The 20,037-nt window shown below is 45.1% G+C and overlaps 1 protein-coding gene across 4 annotated transcripts; it reads left to right on the forward strand.

Moving 5' to 3' along the window:
* The first annotated feature begins 5,909 nt into the window (after window positions 1-5,909).
* On the forward strand, window positions 5,910-19,826 carry LOC139422674 (TATA-box binding protein associated factor, RNA polymerase I subunit C). Of its 4 annotated transcripts, none has more exons than XM_071173871.1 (15): window positions 5,910-6,532; window positions 6,700-6,811; window positions 6,932-6,984; window positions 7,087-7,182; window positions 7,285-7,352; window positions 7,974-8,221; window positions 8,433-8,561; window positions 8,928-9,045; window positions 13,105-13,176; window positions 14,145-14,280; window positions 14,513-14,641; window positions 16,166-16,346; window positions 17,256-17,393; window positions 17,648-18,534; window positions 18,825-19,826. In XM_071173871.1, the coding sequence occupies exons 1-15, from the start codon at window positions 6,398-6,400 to the stop codon at window positions 19,554-19,556; spliced, it is 3,234 nt and encodes a 1,077-aa protein (XP_071029972.1). In that variant the 5' UTR covers window positions 5,910-6,397; the 3' UTR covers window positions 19,557-19,826. The 4 variants fall into 4 exon arrangements, with proteins under 4 accessions (XP_071029972.1, XP_071029974.1, XP_071029975.1 ...); XM_071173873.1 differs by having other exon boundaries at window positions 6,124-6,532; window positions 6,704-6,811; XM_071173874.1 differs by lacking the exon at window positions 6,932-6,984 and having other exon boundaries at window positions 6,124-6,532.
* Window positions 19,827-20,037: the final 211 nt, after the last annotated feature.

Raw genomic sequence — 20,037 nt, forward strand, 5'->3', positions numbered from 1 at the left:
CTACACTCTAACCACTAGGCTACCCTGCCGCCTCTACACTCTAACCACTAGGCTACCACTGCCGCCTCTACACTCTAACCACTAGGCTACCCTGCCGCCCCGTTTAAGGGATCAATACATTTCTATATTGCTTCCCCAGTATCTGCATGAACCATCAGGCCCAGTGTTTTTGGTTGTTCCTGCTGGACAGGAAGAGAAGGAGGAATCGGAACACGCTGCATTCAAATTCAGGTCTTAGTTATTCCATTGTTCTGGATCTAATACATATTAGCATTTTACATACATTCATAAGTGTAATCATTTTTTATGACATACTGTGGAAAAACTCTCTTGGCTGCTGGCTCTGTCACTTTCAGACGTGCGCAGAGCAGACTGAAAGGGGAAGGGTAGCTCTTGACTTGAACCACGGGGGTTCTCTGTAAAGAGAGAGTAATCCAAAAGGCACAGACACACCCCTTGACATTCAATTGGCACCGTTGACCTGTATGTATTCTCTCCCGATTGGCTCTGTGGTGCGCAGTCTGGCAGTATGACTAAAGTGCCAGAAGAATGAGGAGAGACATCCTCCTTTGTATTTATGATAACAAATATTTCCTAACACTTTGGATCCTATTCTTGGACAGTTAGAAGACACAATGCATCAATGCAAAAAATAAAATAAAAAAAATTACAAATTACTGTCCATGAGTAACCTCAACCTTGTGTGTCTGTGGGTGTTTGGACCAATAAAGTGCCAACTCAATTCTACCAGTGACGAGTCTCTATTGCCCCTATGAACGGGGACACAGGACAATAGTTTTTAATGTAAACCAGACCTTTTTTACTGGAGTGCACTAAACCTTAATTGGGGCTCTTTTCTTGACACACAGTAGCAGTTTACCAGACAAGAAGTCAAGAAGATCAAAAAGTAGATTGTTGTAAGGGTGTATTATATCCTGTGCTGGCCCCATTGTCATATCCATTCTGGATTCTGAGTGGTCAAATCATAGCTGAAAAATGCCTCTATGTAGGTGTAACGGATGTGAAACGGCTAGCTTAGTTAGCGGTGCACGCTAAATAGCGTTTCAATCGGTGACGTCACTTGCTCTGAGACCTTGAAGTAGTGGTTCCCCTTGCTCTGCAAGGGCCGTGGCTTTTATGGAGCGATGGGTAACGATGCTCGTGGGTGACTGTTGTTGATGTGTGCAGAGGGTCCCTGGTTCACGCCCGGGTATGGGCGAGGGGACGGTCTAAAATTATACTGTTACATATGTATATACATTTTCCGCCAAGACAGAACTGCCAAAGGTGGTGGAGTTGAACGACCACCCCTCATCACAGTCAAACGCTCCCAAAAACACTTCAGCGAGCAGGCCTTTCTAATCGACCTGGCCCGGGTATCCTGGAAAGATATTGACCTCATTCCGTCAGTAGAGGATGCCTGGTTATTCTCTAAAAGTGCTTTCCTCACCACCATAAATAAGCATAAGCATGACCCATTCCCAAAAAATTTGAACCAGGAACAGATATAGAGCTTGGTTCACTCCAGACCTGACTGCCCTTGACCAGTACAAAAACATCCTGTGGCGTACTGCGTTAGCATCGAATAGACCCCGTGATATGCAACTTTTCAGGGAAGTTAGGAACCAATAAACACAGGCAGTTAGGAAAGCAAAGGCTAGCTTTTTCAAACAGAAATGTGCATCCTGTAGCACAAACTACAAAAAGTTCTGGGACACTGTAAAGTCCATGGAGAATAAGAGCACCTCCTCCCAGCTGCCCACTGCACTGATGCTAGGAAACACTGTCACCACCGATTAAATCTACAATAATTGAGAATTTCAATAAGCATTTTTCTACGGCTGACCATGCTTTCCACCTTGCTACCCCTACCCCGGTCAACAGCTCTGCTCCCCCCACAGCAACTTGCCCAAGCCTCCCCCATTTCTCCTTCACCCAAATCCAGATACCTGATGTTCTGAAAGAACTGCAAAATCTGGACCCCTACAAATCAGCTGGGCTAGACAATCTAAACCCTCTCTTCCTAAAATTATCCACAAAATTGTTGCAACCCTTATTACTAGCCTGTTCAACCTCTCTTTCGTATCGTCTGAGATCCCCAAAGATTGGAAAGCTGCTGCGGTCATCCCCCTCTTCAAAGGGGGAGACACTCTAGACCTAAACTGTTACAGACCTATATCTATCCTACCCTGCCTTGCTAAGGTCTTCGAAAGCCAAGTTAACAAACAGATCACCCACCATTTCGAATCCCACCGTACCTTCTCCGCTATGCAATGTGGTTTCCGAGCTGGTCATGGGTGCACCTCAGCCACGCTCAAGGTCCGAAACAATATCATAATCGCCATCAATAAAAGACGGCCGTATTCATTGACCTGGCCAAGGCTTTCAACTCTGTCAATCACCGTATTCTTATCAGCCAAGTCAACAGCCTTGGTTTCTCAAATGACTGCCTCGCCTGGTTCACCAACTACTTCTCAGATAGAGTTCAGTGTATCAAATCGGAGGGCCTGTTGTCCGGACCTTTGGCAGTCTCTATGGGGGTGCCACAGGGTTCAATTCTCGGGCCGACTCTTTTCTCTGTATCAATGATGTCGCTCTTGCTGCTGGTGATTCTCTGATCCACCTCTACGCAGACGACACCATTCTGTATACTTCTGGCCCTTCTTTGGACACTGTGTTAACAACCCTCCAGGCAAGCTTCAATGCCATACAACTCTCCTTCCGTGGCCTCCAACTGCTCTTAAATGCAAGTAAAACTATATGCATGCTCTTCAAACGATTGTTGCTCGCACCTGCACCTACCCGCCTAGCATCACTACTCTGGACGGTTCTGACTTAGAATATGTGGACAACTACAAATACCTAGGTGTCTGGTTAGACTGTAAACTCTCCTTCCAGACTCACATTAAGCATCTCCAATCCAAAATGAAATCTAGAATTGGCTTCCTATTTCGCAAAAAAGCATCCTTCACTCATACTGCCAAACATACCCTCGTAAAACTGACCATCCTACCGATCCTTGACTTTGGCGATGTCATTTATAAAATAGCCTCCAACACTCTACTCAACAAATTGGATGTAGTCTATCACAGTGCCATCCGTTTTGTCACCAAAGCCCCATATTCTACCCACCACTGCAACCTGTATGCTCTCGTTGGCTGGCCCTCGCTTCATACTCGTCGCCAAACCCACTGGCTCCAGGTCATCTACAATTCCTTGCTAGCTAAAGTCCCGCCTTATCTCAGCTCACTGGTCACCATAGCAGCACCCACCCATAGCACGCGCTCCAGCAGGTATATTTCACTGGTCACCCCCAAAACCAACTCCTCCTTTGACCACCTTTCCTTCCAGTTCTCTGCTGCCAATGACTGGAACGAATTGCAAAAATCACTGAAGCTGGAGACTCATATCTCCCTCACTTTCTTTAAGCATCAGCGGTCAGAGCAGCTCACTGATCATTGCACCTGTACATAGCCCATCTGTAAATAGCCCATCCAACTACCTCATCCCCATATTGTTATTTATTTTATTTATTTAGCTCCTTGCACCCCAGTATCTCTACTTGCACATTAATCTTCTGCACATCTATCACTCCAGTATTTATTTGCGAAATTGTAATTATTTCCCCACTACGGCCTATTTATTGCCTTACCTTCCTAATCTTACTTCATTTGCACACACTCTATATAGGCTTTTATATTGTGTTATTGACTGTATGTTTGTTTATTCAATGTGTAACTCTGTGTTGTTGTTTGTGTCACAACACTTTGCTTTATCTTGGTCACAGTTGTAAATGAAAACTTGTTGTCAACTGGCCTACCTGGTTAAATAAAGGTGAAATAAAAAATACATTTTTTTTTATACTATATGTGGGAATGTCTTTTGTCCGTCCTACATGTAGTGTTGGTACATTGCTATTGCAAATAGAAGTATTATGTTCAACAACGGATATTTTCAGATATTTTTTTGACAAACACACTTTGGTGCTTACAATTAATTCTCTATTGTCATGGATTTGGTGGGCACTGTCATCTGTGATCTTTGCGATATCACTTTCTTAAAGCACGTACTGATGAACCTGTCACTTCATTTTTTTTTCTTGAAGTCTACAAACGCTCTACATTTTTTCACTCTGTGACAGGGTTGGATCCTATATGCTACTTTCATTATTGTCCTGTAAATGGTTCAGTGCCTATAATTTAGGCTGTGTGTAGAATGGGGCATAAAGGAAATGACCTCTACTACTAAATTACTACTAGATTATAGTGATGAGGAAAACAGCATACAAATCTGGCCTGTGTATTCATTTGCCTATAACTAATCATAATTCCATTATGTTTACATAAAAAAGAGAGTACTTAAAAATGAGAAGATCCTGCCATGGAAAAGACGACCGGGTGGATATAAAGTGTAAAGGAGGGGAAATAATTCCCACCATGCAGCAGGGCACCTTCAGCTGAGGGGTCTTTATAATGCAGGTTTGTTTGATAGTTATATTTTCAATAATTAATGGTTAGCTGTTATGTGACAATTTGGTCAAAAACGTGTTTTTTGTTTTTTTGTAGATGGCCTGTAAACTTACAGATTTAAGTCTAATAGCATGAGATGAGAGTAGACAAACATCGGAGTGTGCGATATGAAGGCATAGTCAGTGAACATTCTGAACCCTGTTTGAGGTCACTAGGTCACATGACCAAGGAGCTATTGAAATTCGAATGTAAAAACAAGTTTGTTTACGCTCCCTAACTAATTCAACTATTAATACAAAATGCTGCTCACATTTCCACATGTTTATTAGCTTTGGAAAGCAAATTCATGTCCAAATCGTGAAAATAAGACCTGTGCAAAGGAGCACCCTTTTCGATGGAACAATAATCTTCCCTGCAGTCATGTTGTCAACAAGGTAGCATGGGGGTTCGTTCAGAAACGTATAACATTTCTATTCCATAAAATATAGGTTTATATTCGAATTTTCTAACTTGTTTTAATTTGTAGGCAGATAACACGTTTTTATTAAAATAAATCACCTTTGTGAAAACACAGAATCGTACTCATTACTCCACACGTGTTTACTCTAGTTTAGGCAACATCACTTTTGTTTTGAGCCGAATTCGCAGTGGGTTTTTAACTGGGCACCTGGCTCACGCCCGAGAGGCAGCCCGGTTCCCAATCGAATGCTATCACTTTTCACCCGGTGCAAACACCTTCTACCGGGTAACCCGGGCCAGATAATCGAATCCCCTCATTGTAAAATAGTTAATTGTGTCTAGGTCGGAAATGTACAGTCATCGACAGTGCAGCATAAAGATAGGCTAAAACTGCTTATCCAATAGATCCCCGATCGCACTTTTACGCGATGTCATGGCGAAGTTGGCTAGCTAAACTCATGACTTGCCTAGTTAAATAAAGGGTTAAATACAATTTAAATTAAATCAGGTCTAACGGTCGTCTCGCGGCAAACTGCGCATGTGCAAGCCGTTAACTCAAAGGTCCTCCTTTCAATACAAAGTAGTTTTTTATGAAAATAAAAACGTATCAATTTGTCTATTCCACAAGGTTGGATTAATAACATTGGCTCAAATCTAGGTTGTGCCTTTAGATTTCGAGAAAATAAACAACTAAGGAAGAATATTTTACTTCTCTCATTGACTTCTCAAATCTCAAACCCTGGCCTCGTCTGTTGGAACAGTTTCTCAAGCGGCCCCAGAAGTCTTGCGATGTTGCGCCTCTGGGTTAAGAAACTCTGTGATACAGCTGTCATTTTCAACCTAGGCGTTCCAAAAAAGTATTCTGTAGGTACGCAGATCTAACTGGCCAAACTTCCTGTCACTCTTATGACTTCGGCTATTTTTGACCAATGGTGTGGTCGACCACACCTCCCCTATTTTCCGGTCGTCACTAGTTACCACAGCCACAAAGTCATCATCCCGCTAATTTCTACGTTTTATCTTCTTAAAATGTGATTTTAAACCTAACCCTTACCTTAACTACACTGTTAATTTTATGCCTAACCCAATCTTAATTGAAGACAAAACAGTTAATATTTGATTTCATAAATGTTTACGAAAAAGCCACATTTGACTGTGTGACTGTTGTAACTAATGGAAAAGCTTATTTCCTACGTACGCCATTCGCCCTGCTGGAGTGGCGCCTATATTTTTTTGTGTTACACGTGTTCCGTCAATATCGCTGGATTTCTATAGTTGAATTAACTTGACTTGACAAATATCGTGTCGGAACGGAAATGTCACATTTTAAAGTGGGGGCAATGAGAGCGGAGACGTAGTTATCTATTTAGCGACTGCTAGCCTCGACACATTTACCGTGAACTATCTAACGTCAGTAGAACATGCCCAGGCTGGACATACCAGGCCTATAGGTTGCGATTCTTTCAGGCATGGATTACATTTTCCCACGGAAACTTTTCCCGGTTTATTTCAACTCTGGGCCCCCCAGTTCTACGTTTAGACATAACGTCGGAGGTTGGGGTTCCTATGGTCAAGTGTTGGACGTAAACGTCCCTCTACACGAGGTGAGTTGTGATCATGAAATCGATGCACTTTCTAGCTCACTATGTTTCTCCTACTATGCTAAGGATGATCGTAGGCCAGAGTCTTGTTTAAAATCACTTTCACCCTGAAAACCATTTGCTATTTTTACTGGAGTTTTTTAAATGTATTCATTTGTGAATAATTTTAGAAAGACAGTCTACCAAAAGTAGATTGGAAGTTTGAATCTCAACACCAAGTGAAGGGAGAGCCTTGGGTGCCAGTGGAACCTATAGCAATACCACTTCTGCGACCAAAAAGAGGTATAGTGGCCCGTCAGTGCATTTCCTATTGTTTGATAAGGATAAGATTCGTAGACAATTGTTAATTTTGTGAATGTCACTCATCATTTGAACTGAAATATAATTATTAATTTTTTTTAGGCCCCAAATGGTCATCAACAGCTCTGTCAGATCCTATGGACTTCTCAGAGCATGTAACAACCTTTTTTACTTCCTGATTTTTTTTTCTTTTTTTTCCCCACTGAACACACACTGATAGAACGTGATTTATATTTGGATGATTTCTCCTTTTGTAGATGCAGAACTTCTACCAGTATAAGTACAAGGATGCTTTTTGCACAATGAGCCATATCCTGGGGGACAAATTCAACTTTGGACAGGGGAGGAGAAAGGTGACTGTCCTGATGTCTATTTCCCCCCCCCCCCCCATGCTTTGTGTGCAATATTTTTTTTATATGGAACGAAGTTTAACCACCTGTTTTGTAATTTTCCAGGGAAGTGAAATAAATGCTGTTCACATGTGGCAGATGGAGCACTTCATGCACACATTTAAATACAAAAAGTAAGTACATAGTGAGGGACTCTAAGCCTTATGTCCTAGCCGAGACACTGCTCTACATCGAGGCATTCCACCAACGGGCACTGTATACTTTTATAGATGTAGGCTGTGCACATCACATTCACCCTGAGGTGATTTGAAAGTCCCTGCTATGCAATATCCTGATCCTACATCCTACCATGGCATTTCATGATGTGACGGTCCTATGTTAGTGGCCAGTGCTGTGGTGTCGGCTTCTGATTCAGTGGTCATCAAGCGCACACAATCCCCTTTTCATCCACTCTACCTAGAAGGGTTATTGCTCAGCAAGAAGCTGTTGAGTCTAGAGAACAAAGTGTGACATTCTTTCTCCGCTAATTATTTTCCTTGGTGGTGCCCTCTGACTACCAGCTCCCCTGGTTGTCCATCCATCATTGCATTCAAGTTTATAGAAAAGGTTCTCTGTCCTCTACCTGGGTTTATTTAAAAGGTTCTCTGTCCTCTACCTGGGGTTTATTTAAAAGGTTGTCTGTCCTCTACCTGGGGTTTATTTAAAAGATTCTCTGTCCTCTACCTGGGTTTATTTAAAAGGTTCTCTGTCCTCTACCTGGGGTTTATTTAAAAGGTTCTCTGTCCTCTACCTAGGTGCGAGTTAACTCATTTTGGACGGCAGGCCAAAAGGTACCACAACCTGTTATCAGATGTGATCCATGACATCCCTCCAGCACTGCTAGCTGATCATCTCCATGAGGAGCTGACCTATCAGAGAGGGCAGGAGCAGTTCTCTGACCACGCCACAGGGGGTGCCATGGGGTACATTTCCTTTACAAACACCAGTATCTCTCAGCAAGGCTGTCTGGTGTACCCTGGGAAAGCTGGCCTAAGCAAGCTTAGTATCCTTCAATGTAATCTTATCAGGAATATCTGTCTTGAAATATGTTTACTGGTGGCCTGCCCTTTCCCCCTTGCATTGAGGCCTTCACAACCTGGATAACAGTCGTAGGGATATTTTTGGCGATTTATATTTTTGCAGTTGTTCATTCACTTTAATTCAACCCATTTCAAGAACCACATTTTACAAAATTCCTTAGTGCAGTACCACAGACTTCCACAGGGTGGTGCTAGAGTTCCAAGAAGGGAAGCCTCCATGTTTTGATGTGAGCCACAAGCCTCTCTCATTCCAGCTCAATGGTACAATCAGACAGATCACCATCGGCCTTCAGCAGGATGAATGTAAGCACAGTAACATCATTATTACCCATAAATGCATGTGCAATATTGTATCCTGTTCTTTGATGTTCAACTCAGGAAGTAGGTTTAACTGAAATTCTAATTTCCTCATTGCCAAGGGAAAATTTGGAATTTCGGGTTACTTCCCGAATTGAATAAATGAAATCGAGTTGAGGCACAGTCTGGGATATGAACCGGGGACCGTAGTAATGCCTTAGACCGCTGTGCCACTTGGAAGGCCTGTAGTTTGAGTTTTAACCATTTATCTTGCTGTTGAATGGACATGCAGCCCAAACTCTTTACATGAGTTTGCAGTGTTAAACTGACTCTGTCTGGTGAACTGACTCTGTTGTTGTGTTCCTACTGTAGGTCACGTGGGGGTGCGCTGTGACCACCTGTGTGGTGTCTGGATGGTCAGTGAGAAGAACATCGCTAAGTCTCTGGAGGTCATTCAGACCAAGCAGCCTGCTACATGTCTCAGTGCCAGGTAGGTTGGAGCGGTGTGACTGAGTGAGTCTCTCCTTCTGTAAGAAAGGTAGCCCTCGGCCAGCAGTCGTAAACCGGCCAGCCATGGTCATTGCATGTCTTGCGAGGCGTGTGTGTGTGTGTGTGTATATGTGTCTGCACGATGTGGGCAAATAATCGAAAAGCGATTGATTAAACATTGACCCACTTGGGTGAACTGTTGGAGTCATAGAAATAAAATCATTGATTCATTGTGCACCCCTAGTATATCTTAACACAATATTTGTTAGCATTTTTGAAGTTATAACAGTCTTCTGCTATAGGCCGTTCTGTCTTCTGCTATAGGCCGTTCTGTCTTCTGCTATAGGCCGTTCTGTCTTCTGCTATAGGCCGTTCTGTCTTCTGCTATAGGCTGTTCTGTCTTCTGCTATAGGTCGTTCTGTCTTCTGCTATAGGTCGTTCTGTGTTCTGCTATAGGCCGTTCTGCTATAGGCCGTTCTGTCTTCTGCTATAGGTCGTTCTGTCTTCTGCTATAGGTCGTTCTGTCTTCTGCTATAGGTCGTTCTGTCTTCTGCTATAGGTCGTTCTGTCTTCTGCTATAGGTCGTTCTGTCTTCTGCTATAGGTCGTTCTGTCTTCTGCTATAGGCCGTTCTGTCTTCTGCTATAGGCCGTTCTGTCTTCTGCTATAGGCCTTTCTGCTATAGGCCGTTCTGTCTTCTGCTATAGGCCGTTCTGTCTTCTGCTATAGGCCGTTCTGTCTTCTGCTATAGGCCGTTCTGCTATAGGCCGTTCTGTCTTCTGCTATAGGCCGTTCTGTCTTCTGCTATAGGCCGTTCTGTCTTCTGCTATAGGCCGTTCTGTCTTCTGCTATAGGCCGTTCTGTCTTCTGCTATAGGCCGTTCTGTCTTCTGCTATAGGCCGTTCTGTCTTCTGCTATAGGCCGTTCTGTCTTCTGCTATAGGCCGTTCTGTCTTCTGCTATAGGTCGTTCTGCTATAGGCCGTTCTGTCTTCTGCTATAGGCCGTTCTGTCTTCTGCTATAGGCCGTTCTGCCTTCTGCTATAGGCCGTTCTGCCTTCTGCAATAGGTCGTTCTGCCTTCTGCAATAGGTCGTTCTGCCTTCTGCAATAGGTCGTTCTGCCTTCTGCAATAGGTCGTTCTGCTTTCTGCTATAGGTCGTTCTGCCTTCTGCTATAGGTCGTTCTGCCTTCTGCTATAGGTCGTTCTGCCTTCTGCTATAGGTCGTTCTGCCTTCTGCTATAGGCCGTTCTGTCTTCTGCTATAGGCCGTTCTGTCTTCTGCTATAGGCCGTTCTGTCTTCTGCTATAGGCCGTTCTGTCTTCTGCTATAGGCCGTTCTGCTATAGGTCGTTCTGTCTTCTGCTATAGGTCGTTCTGCTATAGGCCGTTCTGTCTTCTGCTATAGGCCGTTCTGCTATAGGTCGTTCTGTCTTCTGCTATAGGTCGTTCTGCTATAGGCCGTTCTGTCTTCTGCTATAGGCCGTTCTGTCTTCTGCTATAGGCCGTTCTGTCTTCTGCTATAGGCCGTTCTGTCTTCTGCTATAGGCCGTTCTGTCTTCTGCTATAGGCCGTTCTGTCTTCTGCTATAGGCCGTTCTGTCTTCTGCTATAGGCCGTTCTGTCTTCTGCTATAGGTCGTTCTGTCTTCTGCTATAGGCCTTTCTGCTATAGGCCTTTCTGCTATAGGCCTTTCTGCTATAGGCCTTTCTGCCTTCTGCTATAGGCCTTTCTGCCTTCTGCTATAGGCCTTTCTGCTATAGGCCTTTCTGCTATAGGCCGTTCTGTCTTCTGCTATAGGTCGTTCTGCCTTCTGCTATAGGCCGTTCTGCCTTCTGCTATAGGCCGTTCTGTCTTCTGCTATAGGCCGTTCTGCCTTCTGCTATAGGCCGTTCTGTCTTCTGCTATAGGCCGTTCTGTCTTCTGCTATAGGCCGTTCTGTCTTCTGCTATAGGCCGTTCTGTCTTCTGCTATAGGCCGTTCTGTCTTCTGCTATAGGCCGTTCTGCCTTCTGCTATAGGCCGTTCTGCCTTCTGCTATAGGCCGTTCTGTCTTCTGCTATAGGCCGTTCTGTCTTCTGCTATAGGCCGTTCTGCTATAGGCCGTTCTGTCTTCTGCTATAGGCCGTTCTGTCTTCTGCTATAGGCCGTTCTGTCTTCTGCTATAGGCCGTTCTGCTATCTGCTATAGGCCGTTCTGCGTTCTGCTATAGGCCGTTCTGCCTTCTGCTATAGGCCGTTCTGCCTTCTGCTATAGGCCGTTCTGCCTTCTGCTATAGGCCGTTCTGCCTTCTGCTATAGGCCGTTCTGCCTTCTGCTATAGGCCGTTCTGCCTTCTGCTATAGGCCGTTCTGCTATAGGCCGTTCTGCTATAGGTCGTTCTGCTATAGGTCGTTCTGTGTTCTGCTATAGGCCGTTCTGCTATAGGCCTTTTAGGTCGTTCTGTGTTCTGCTATAGGTCGTTCTGTGTTCTGCTATAGGTCGTTCTGTGTTCTGCTATAGGTCGTTCTGTGTTCTGCTATAGGTCGTTCTGTGTTCTGCTATAGGTCGTTCTGTGTTCTGCTATAGGTCGTTCTGTCTTCTGCTATAGGTCGTTCTGTCTTCTGCTATAGGTCGTTCTGTCTTCTGCTATAGGCCGTTCTGTGTTCTGCTATAGGTTGTTCTGTGTTCTGCTATAGGTCTTTTAGGTCGTTCTGTGTTCTGCTATAGGTCGTTCTGTGTTCTGCTATAGGTCGTTCTGTGTTCTGCTATAGGCCGTTCTGCGTTCTGCTATAGGCCGTTCTGCCTTCTGCTATAGGCCGCTCTGCCTTCTGCTATAGGTCGTTCTGCTATAGGCCGTTCTGTGTTCTGCTATAGGTTGTTCTGTGTTCTGCTATAGGTCTTTTAGGTCGTTCTGTGTTCTGCTATAGGTCGTTCTGTGTTCTGCTATAGGTCGTTCTGTCTTCTGCTATAGGCCGTTCTGCTATAGGTCGTTCTGTGTTCTGCTATAGGTCTTTTAGGTCGTTCTGTGTTCTGCTATAGGTCGGTCTGTGTTCTGCTATAGGTCGTTCTGTCTTCTGCTATAGGTCGTTCTGTCTTCTGCTATAGGTCGTTCTGTCTTCTGCTATAGGTCGTTCTGTCTTCTGCTATAGGTCGTTCTGTCTTCTGCTATAGGCCTTTCTGCTATAGGTCGTTCTGTGTTCTGCTATAGGTCTTTTAGGCCGTTCTGTTTGCTGTCATAGTAAAAAGCTTTGTTCTCCTATACTGTTTAGCACAGGTTCTGAATGTGTGTGATGGTTAAAGTGCTGTCTGGCCCTGACAAGCCGGCGTCTGAGGAGATGGACGCTCTAGCTACCTAGTCTCTGATGACTGTAGCTATGATTGTTCATCACATACATTGTACACCTTTATGACAGGTTTTCTCTGCGTATGTCACTCTGATTTTAGGAATAGTTTTTGCAGTCAAGTTAATATTCATGATTATGTACGGGTTCTACTACAGACCAGGATTGGGGTCAATTCCACCCAATTCAGGAAGTATACTGAAATTCAAATTCTCTTCAATGCTTTTTTAATTTTAAGAAATGGAATTGAAATGTGAGTGTACTTCCTGAATTGACTGTAATTTTAAATGGAATTGAAATGTGAGTGTACTTCCTGAATTGACTGTAATTTTAAATGGAATTGAAATGTGAGTGTACTTCCTGAATTGACTGTAATTTTAAATAGAATTGAAATGTGAGTGTACTTCCTGAATTGACTGTAATTTTAAATGGAATTGAAATGTGAGTGTACTTCCTGAATTGACTGTAATTTTAAATGGAATTGAAATGTGAGTGTACTTCCTGAATTGACTGTAATTTTAAATAGAATTGAAATGTGAGTGTACTTCCTGAATTGACTGTAATTTTAAATAGAATTGAAATGTGAGTGTACTTCCTGAATTGACTGTAATTTTAAATGGAATTGAAATGTGAGTGTACTTCCTGAATTGACTGTAATTTTAAATGGAATCGACCCCAACCTTGCTACAGACTCTTTTTAAAATGTAAACCTTGGTATAAACAGGGGATTTTGTTGTCTTTTAGTCCCCATGTCCAGGGAGAGCTTCTGGTGGCCAGTGAGAGTGGAGCTGCCTATCTATGGACAGTGGGCAAAGGGTAAGAGGCTTCGATACCTGTCTCTGAACTCATGGCCCTGCCCCAACTATCTACCCTTCTCCTGTTCTCCATGACCCCTTCCCTAAGAAAAGTCTACACTTTTCCACCATTGTTAAATCCACGAATGGGACTGTTGCCGGTAATAGGCTACACCAGCGGTCGGCAACCTTTGTCCATGTGGAGTGCCAAGTTGTCGTACAATTTCTACTGATCTGCGTGCCCGATATGAGTTTAATATACACATTTTCCTGGAACAGTTAAATTTATAATAGTCTTCATATCTAAAAAAAAAAAAAACGCTGTCATGTGGTTAGTCATAATTCTATCTAAATGAAAATGATACAAATCCAAAATAAACTTCTATTGACATTTTCTATTATGTAAAAAAATAGCCTACATTAAGCAACAAAAACATATCTATCTATCCTGGTGGATAAAAATAAATATCCTATAAATGACATTGGCTATGCATGGCCTTTCTGCAAGCAACTATTAACTTGGTCTGGCCCGCTGCTTTGGGCCAGACCAAGTTAATAGTTGATGGCTCAAAGCAGCTTGTGCTAGCAAACTTGCAACATTGTATCAACTATTAATTTGGTCTGGCCCAAAGCAGCTTGTGCTAGCAAACTTGCAACATTGTATGTGCAATCAGTTGCATCCTTACTGAAGATTGACAGGAGCATTACAAACAAAAGACAATGATTAAGTTGATAATTCATAAATGGAATGAAATAAACAAATATTTTTTTGAAAGTGTAGCCAAAGTTGTGTGCGTGCTACGGCGTGTAGGGCGTGCTGCCCGCCTCGTCTCGGGGCGTGCTGCCCGGATCGTCTCGGGGCGTGCTGCCCGCCTCGTCTCGGGGCGTGCTGCCCGCCTCGTCTCGGGGCGTGCTGCCCGCCTCGTCTCTTGGCATGTAGGGCGTGCTGCCCGTCTCACTAACAGTGTTCTCTCTCTCGCCATATTTTAGTTTACAGAAGTTCCGTCAGGAGTACAGTAACCTGTACTTCAATTCTAAGTCGTCATGGAGATGGTGTGACTTCTCTGGCCACCCCAGGGTGATGGTGTATGCTGACCGGACAGGTGTGGAGCTCACTGATATCAGGGTAATATAACACAGTGTTGCTGTGTTGATTTGACAAACCCGTTTCCTAACATTTCTATTCTGAAGGTTTAAACCTAGCCATATCATCTCTTACGTGTTTACAATTGGAAATGGAACAATATGACTGCTATTTTTTTTTTTAATAAAAAGAAAAATTGGTTTTGAGAAATATGAAGTGACCCGAAGTTTGATAGATGTTAATGTTGTGTGTGTGTCTCTCCCTGTCTTTACAGACCAAAGATAGTTGTAGCCACACGCTGTTTCGTATCGGCCAAACACCTGACTGTAAGAGTGGAGAGAGAGTCATCCTGTCCAATTACCTGAGAGATGTCCACACTTTCCACCACCTCGTCACCACACAGGTGCAGTACCTTTTTCATTAAAATTCTAATTGACCTATCACATCAGGGCTCTACAGTGCCATTCATTTTTATTTGCATATAGCGCCTAAATGTTTTGGGTGCGCCAGTTCCTTGTTCACTTCACAGTTCTGGAATGTATCCAGCTGTATTCCAGCTCTAAGGAACAACTCTGTGTCACAAGCCTCACAATGGGCCACATTGACACCAAACGACTCCTGCTTTTGACCTACCAAACGACTCCTGCTTTTGACCTACCAAACGACTCCTGCTTTTGACCTAAAGAAGAAAACAAACGACTCCTGCTTTTGACCTACCAAACGACTCCCGCTTTTGACCTACCAAACGACTCCCGCTTTTGACCTACCAAACAACTCCTGCTTTTGACCTAAAGAAGAAAACAAACGGCTCCTGCTTTTGACCTACCAAATGTGCTACCGCTTTTGACCTACCAAACGTGCTACCGCTTTTGACCTACCAAACGGCTCCCGCTTTTGACCTACCAAACGGCTCCCGCTTTTGACCTACCAAACGGCTCCCGCTTTTGACCTACAAAACGGCTCCCGCTTTTGACCTACCAAACGGCTCCCGCTTTTGACCTACAAAACGGCTCCCGCTTTTGACCTACAAAACGGCTCCCGCTTTTGACCTACAAAACGGCTCCCGCTTTTGACCTACAAAACGGCTCCCGCTTTTGACCTACAAAACGGCTCCCGCTTTTGACCTACAAAACGGCTCCCGCTTTTGACCTACAAAACGGCTCCCGCTTTTGACCTACAAAACGGCTCCCGCTTTTGACCTACAAAACGGCTCCCGCTTTTGACCTACAAACCGGCTCCCGCTTTTGACCTACCAAACGGCTCCCGCTTTTGACCTACCAAACGGCTCCCGCTTTTGACCTACCAAACGGCTCCCGCTTTTGACCTACCAAACGGCTCCCGCTTTTGACCTACAAACCGGCTCCCGCTTTTGACCTACCAAACGTGCTACCGCTTTTGACCTACCAAACGGCTCCCGCTTTTGACCTACCAAACGGCTCCCGCTTTTGACCTACCAAACGGCTCCCGCTTTTGACCTACCAAACGGCTCCCGCTTTTGACCTACCAAACGGCTCCCGCTTTTGACCTACCAAACGGCTCCCGCTTTTGACCTACCAAACGGCTCCCGCTTTTGACCTACAAAACGGCTCCCGCTTTTGACCTACAAAACGGCTCCCGCTTTTGACCTACAAAACGGCTCCCGCTTTTGACCTACAAAACGGCTCCCGCTTTTGACCTACAAAACGGCTCCCGCTTTTGACCTACAAAACGGCTCCCGCTTTTGACCTACAAACCGGCTCCCGCTTTTGACCTACCAAACGGCTCCCGCTTTTGACCTACCAAACGGCTCCCGCTTTTGACCTACCAAACGACTCCCGCTTTTGACCTACCAAACGACTCCCGCTTTTGACCTATAGAGAAAAACCAAACCATTAACTTGTTGTGAGTCTGTTTCTTCAGATGTTCTTGTGATCTTTGTTATTCACAGCACTCTGCTTACGTCATGGATGAGCGTTTCCCCTGCCTCCCCATGATCCAGTGGGATCACATGATGGAGCATCCTCCCATGTTTTCCCAGGTCGTGGCGGGGTTGCCGTCGGGGGGCGGGACTACCAAGGTGCTGCTGGGCTCTCAGAGATCACAGGAAGTGATCCTGCTACAGTACTCGGGTGTGTACAGTCGTTCTAGAGAGTGTGTGTGCGCCAGGTTGGGGTTTTTGTTTGAGTTAATCCTGTGCATCAGGCTACTGCTGACCAACCAGTCTTACTGTGCACCTGGGAAGAAAATAAGCCTGGAGTTCCTGGAGCACATGCAAATAAAACAAATACTATATGAACCCAGGTCTGTCTCACTGAACAGAGATGCTTAACGACTCTTTGATCAATGTTATTTTCTATTATTTAACCTTGGGAGCTGGTCGGTTAAGAACACATTTTTATTTTACAATGACGGCCTACCTCGGGCCAAAAATGCTCCTCTAACCCGGACGATGCTGGGCCAATTGTGCGCTGCCCTATGGGACTCCCGATCGTGGCCGGTTGTGATTCAGTACCTGGAATCGAACCAGGGTGTCTGTAGTGACGTCTTTAGCACTGAGATGCAGTGCCACTCTGGAGGCACACATGGCTATTGACTTTCTATAATGTCTACTGTTGGGGCGGCAGGGTAGCCTAGTGGTTAGAGTGTAGAGACGGCAGGGTAGCCTATTGGTTAGAGTGTAGAGGCGGCAGGGTAGCCTAGTGGTTAGAGTGTAGAGGCGGCAGGGTAGCCTAGTGGTTAGAGTGTGGAGGCGGCAGGGTAGCCTAGTGGTTAGAGTGTAGAGGCGGCAGGGTAGCCTAGTGGTTAGAGTGTAGAGGCGGCAGGGTAGCCTAGTGGTTAGAGCGTTGGAATAGTAACCAGAAGGTTGCAAGTTCAAACCCCCAAGCTGACAAGGTATAAATCTGTCGTTCTTCCCCTGAACAGGCAGTTAACCCACTGTTCCTAGGCCGTCATTGAACATAAGAATTTTTTCTTAACTGACTTGCCTAGTTAAATAAAGGTCAAATAAAAAAAATGAACTGTTCCGTCTGGTTTTCCAGGTGGTAGGGAGGAGGCCTGCGTCACCAGAGGCCCACCTCGGGCCTTGCTCAGCCCCAGAGACAGCCTTGGACACCTGCCTGTCCAACTCCCCCACAGACAGCACCATGCTCAGGACAGACTAGCCAATCCTGCTGCTGGTAAGCACTGTGTAAATAAAGACCTATAAATAAAGTTGTATTGAAAATATGTCCCTAAGCATGTTATGTTTGTTTATGGGATGTTATTGTAGGTGTGTTTGGTGAGATGTAACTATCGTGCCAAATCCATCATCACTTAAATGTGTACATATCTGGCGAAACTAAACAAAGTAATTTTCTCATTGAGCTTAATTAGTGAAGTTGGTGCTTTTATGTTGAATAGGCTCATAAACTGATATTTTCTGTCCTTTCAGGTCTTACTGTGATCCATCAGAGCCGAGCCAAGGAGGACTGTATCTGTGTGCTGCAACTCACTGAGGCCGGAGACATCTTTTACCACACGCTAAAGTCCCAGACTGAGTGCTTCAGTAAAGACGACCCACCGGCACCAACCCAGAACTCCGTGGGACCCGAGGGCCGTAGCGGAGATGACCAGAGACTAAAACAACCAGTTGATACGTTAAGAAAACAGCTGCATCAAACGTTAGGAACCCCAAGAAGCAGTACCTTAGATGAGACATGGTATTCCTCTGGACCGCCGTCTCCTGAGGGTGACTCTGGGTTTGAGGGTAGGGGGCAGCCGTGGGACACTCCTAGGGCTGGACTGGAGATAGTTATCAACGACCCTCATGACGACCCGTACCCGTGGCTAGCAACAAACACAGGATTAACTGATACTCAGGAAACCACTGCTGTAGTTCCTCCACCTACAGCCCAGTCTTTGGCCACTAACATTAACCCTGTCAGGCCAAAGGCTAAAGTTAGTGATGAGGCTCTGTTGGTTTGGAGGAAGTGGTTCCTCAAACTGTTCAAGTGCTCCTGGGAGCGCCGCAATCTCCCACACAAGACCACAAAAACCAAGGATCTTCTACCCGACGACAGCCTTCAGAGAGACCCGTTGGAAGATCACTGTCGTCGGACCCTGAGGAAGGACCTGAGGGAGACCATGAGGAATGGAAATGTCCTCGTCCACAGGAACACCTGTCTCAAACCCCTGGCTCTGGTCCCTGTCCCGGCACCCGTGGAGCCTTCTGAGTGGGCTGATGTGCTGAGCGAGAGGATGAGTGCATCGTGGGAGCCTGGGCTGGGGGGATGGAGGAGCTGGTGGGAGGAGAGGCTGGGGCTGAACCGAGAGGAGAAGGTAACCCATCTCTATTCTTATTTTATCACCTGTGTATCTGGACCACGTTGTCCTACGCTGCAGATATGACATCAATAGAGCTGACCATGATTCCTTGTTCAACATGTCGGAAAGGCGTGTTTTTTGTTCTAGTCGTTATCTATCTGAATGTTCCAAAACATTTGTTTCCTTCTGAATGCTCCCGCTGAGGTGGTGGTTAATTGTGAATGTTGGTTTTTCACCCTGACTATACATTTCCCAATTAGGACAATGGAGATATTGATTGACATATACATTGGTTGATTTTGAAGGTGGAGGCTCTGCGGAGGAAGAGGAGGAGACAGAAACGGGCAAAGGCTCACAGTCGTATCGACCTATCAGGCAGCTTCACCTCGTCCGTCAGCTACCAATCAGACCTGGACAGCGCTTCTCTCTCCGGTTGGTCGTCGGCAGCCAGTCAGTACGCCAGCTCCGATGTAGACAGTGTGCCAACAAGCCGCGACTACACCAAGTGGGTCACCCTGTCTGAGCCGGGTACACCGAGGGCTACCACACCAACGCCACAGACCAGTAGCTCACAGCCCACAACACCTCGTAGGGAGTTTGGTTCAAAACCAACTACACCACTGGATCAGCTTAGTAGTTTCCTCTCCCAGCCCACTGTCCCCTCTTCACAGTTCATTAGTAGTTCACTGCCAACTGTCCCCCATACAAAGCCACTGTTTACACCCAAAAAACAGCCCACCATTGGTAAGTCGTCGCCCTGGACAACAGCAGGTTCTGACTCCAGCGCGGCGGACATTTTGAGAACGGTGGTGGCAACCCAGAAGCCCAAGCCACAGAATCAGGATTATTTAAATTCTCTCTTTGGATCCCAGGAGCCTATGGATGTCTCACAGGGAGTAGGATTTAACGAGAGCAGACAGAATACTCCTTTGGCCACCTCTTCTCAGCTGTCCTCCATCTCTTCTTCACAGAGGAACCTGAAAGTGGGACTAACCTCCTCACAACCCAAAAGGAAGAAGTCTCGTATGGGTTTCTGATCTGAGTATTGATGGATGTCGCCTCACATCCAACAGTTATTTTTCAAATGAGATGATTATGATGGATGGAACTATGGCGAGGGATCTTTTTCAAATGAGATTTTCAACCTTTGGTTGTTTTTGTTGTTGGTTGATTTCACGTGTTACGCGACAGGACTGTGACGTGTGAATTGGCTATTGAGAGATTTCTGGAATATTCTAGAAACCAAAAGCATGAAGTCACAGATTTTTTTTTGGGGGGGTTGTTAAAATAAAATCTATATGCATTAATATTGTTCTAGACCAGCATCTTATCTATTATCTGACTGAAGCTGGTTTGGTTGAGCGACTGACTTTGGCTATGTGACAGTACAGGAGGTGTGAATTGGCTATCGACTTTTGATTATAAGACATTTCTAGACCTAGAGCATCACTCAAATGTTGTCCAGTTAGTGCCTCTGGGTTGCTGTATTGCAAGTCGTTGTGTTCAAACAGGCCACTA

This window comes from Oncorhynchus clarkii, chromosome 12 (genome assembly GCF_045791955.1).
Source record: "Oncorhynchus clarkii lewisi isolate Uvic-CL-2024 chromosome 12, UVic_Ocla_1.0, whole genome shotgun sequence".
Classification (NCBI taxonomy): Eukaryota; Metazoa; Chordata; class Actinopteri; order Salmoniformes; family Salmonidae; genus Oncorhynchus; species Oncorhynchus clarkii.

Excerpts from the sequence above, each read along its gene's own strand:
- LOC139422674 (XM_071173871.1), top strand. The coding sequence starts at position 6,398 with ATGGATTACATTTTCCCACGGAAACTTTTCCCGGTTTATTTCAACTCT. Across the intron at positions 9,046-13,104 it reads GCTACATGTCTCAGTGCCAG|TCCCCATGTCCAGGGAGAGC; the intron begins GTAGGTTGGAGC and ends GTTGTCTTTTAG. Across the intron at positions 13,177-14,144 it reads CTATGGACAGTGGGCAAAGG|TTTACAGAAGTTCCGTCAGG; the intron begins GTAAGAGGCTTC and ends GCCATATTTTAG.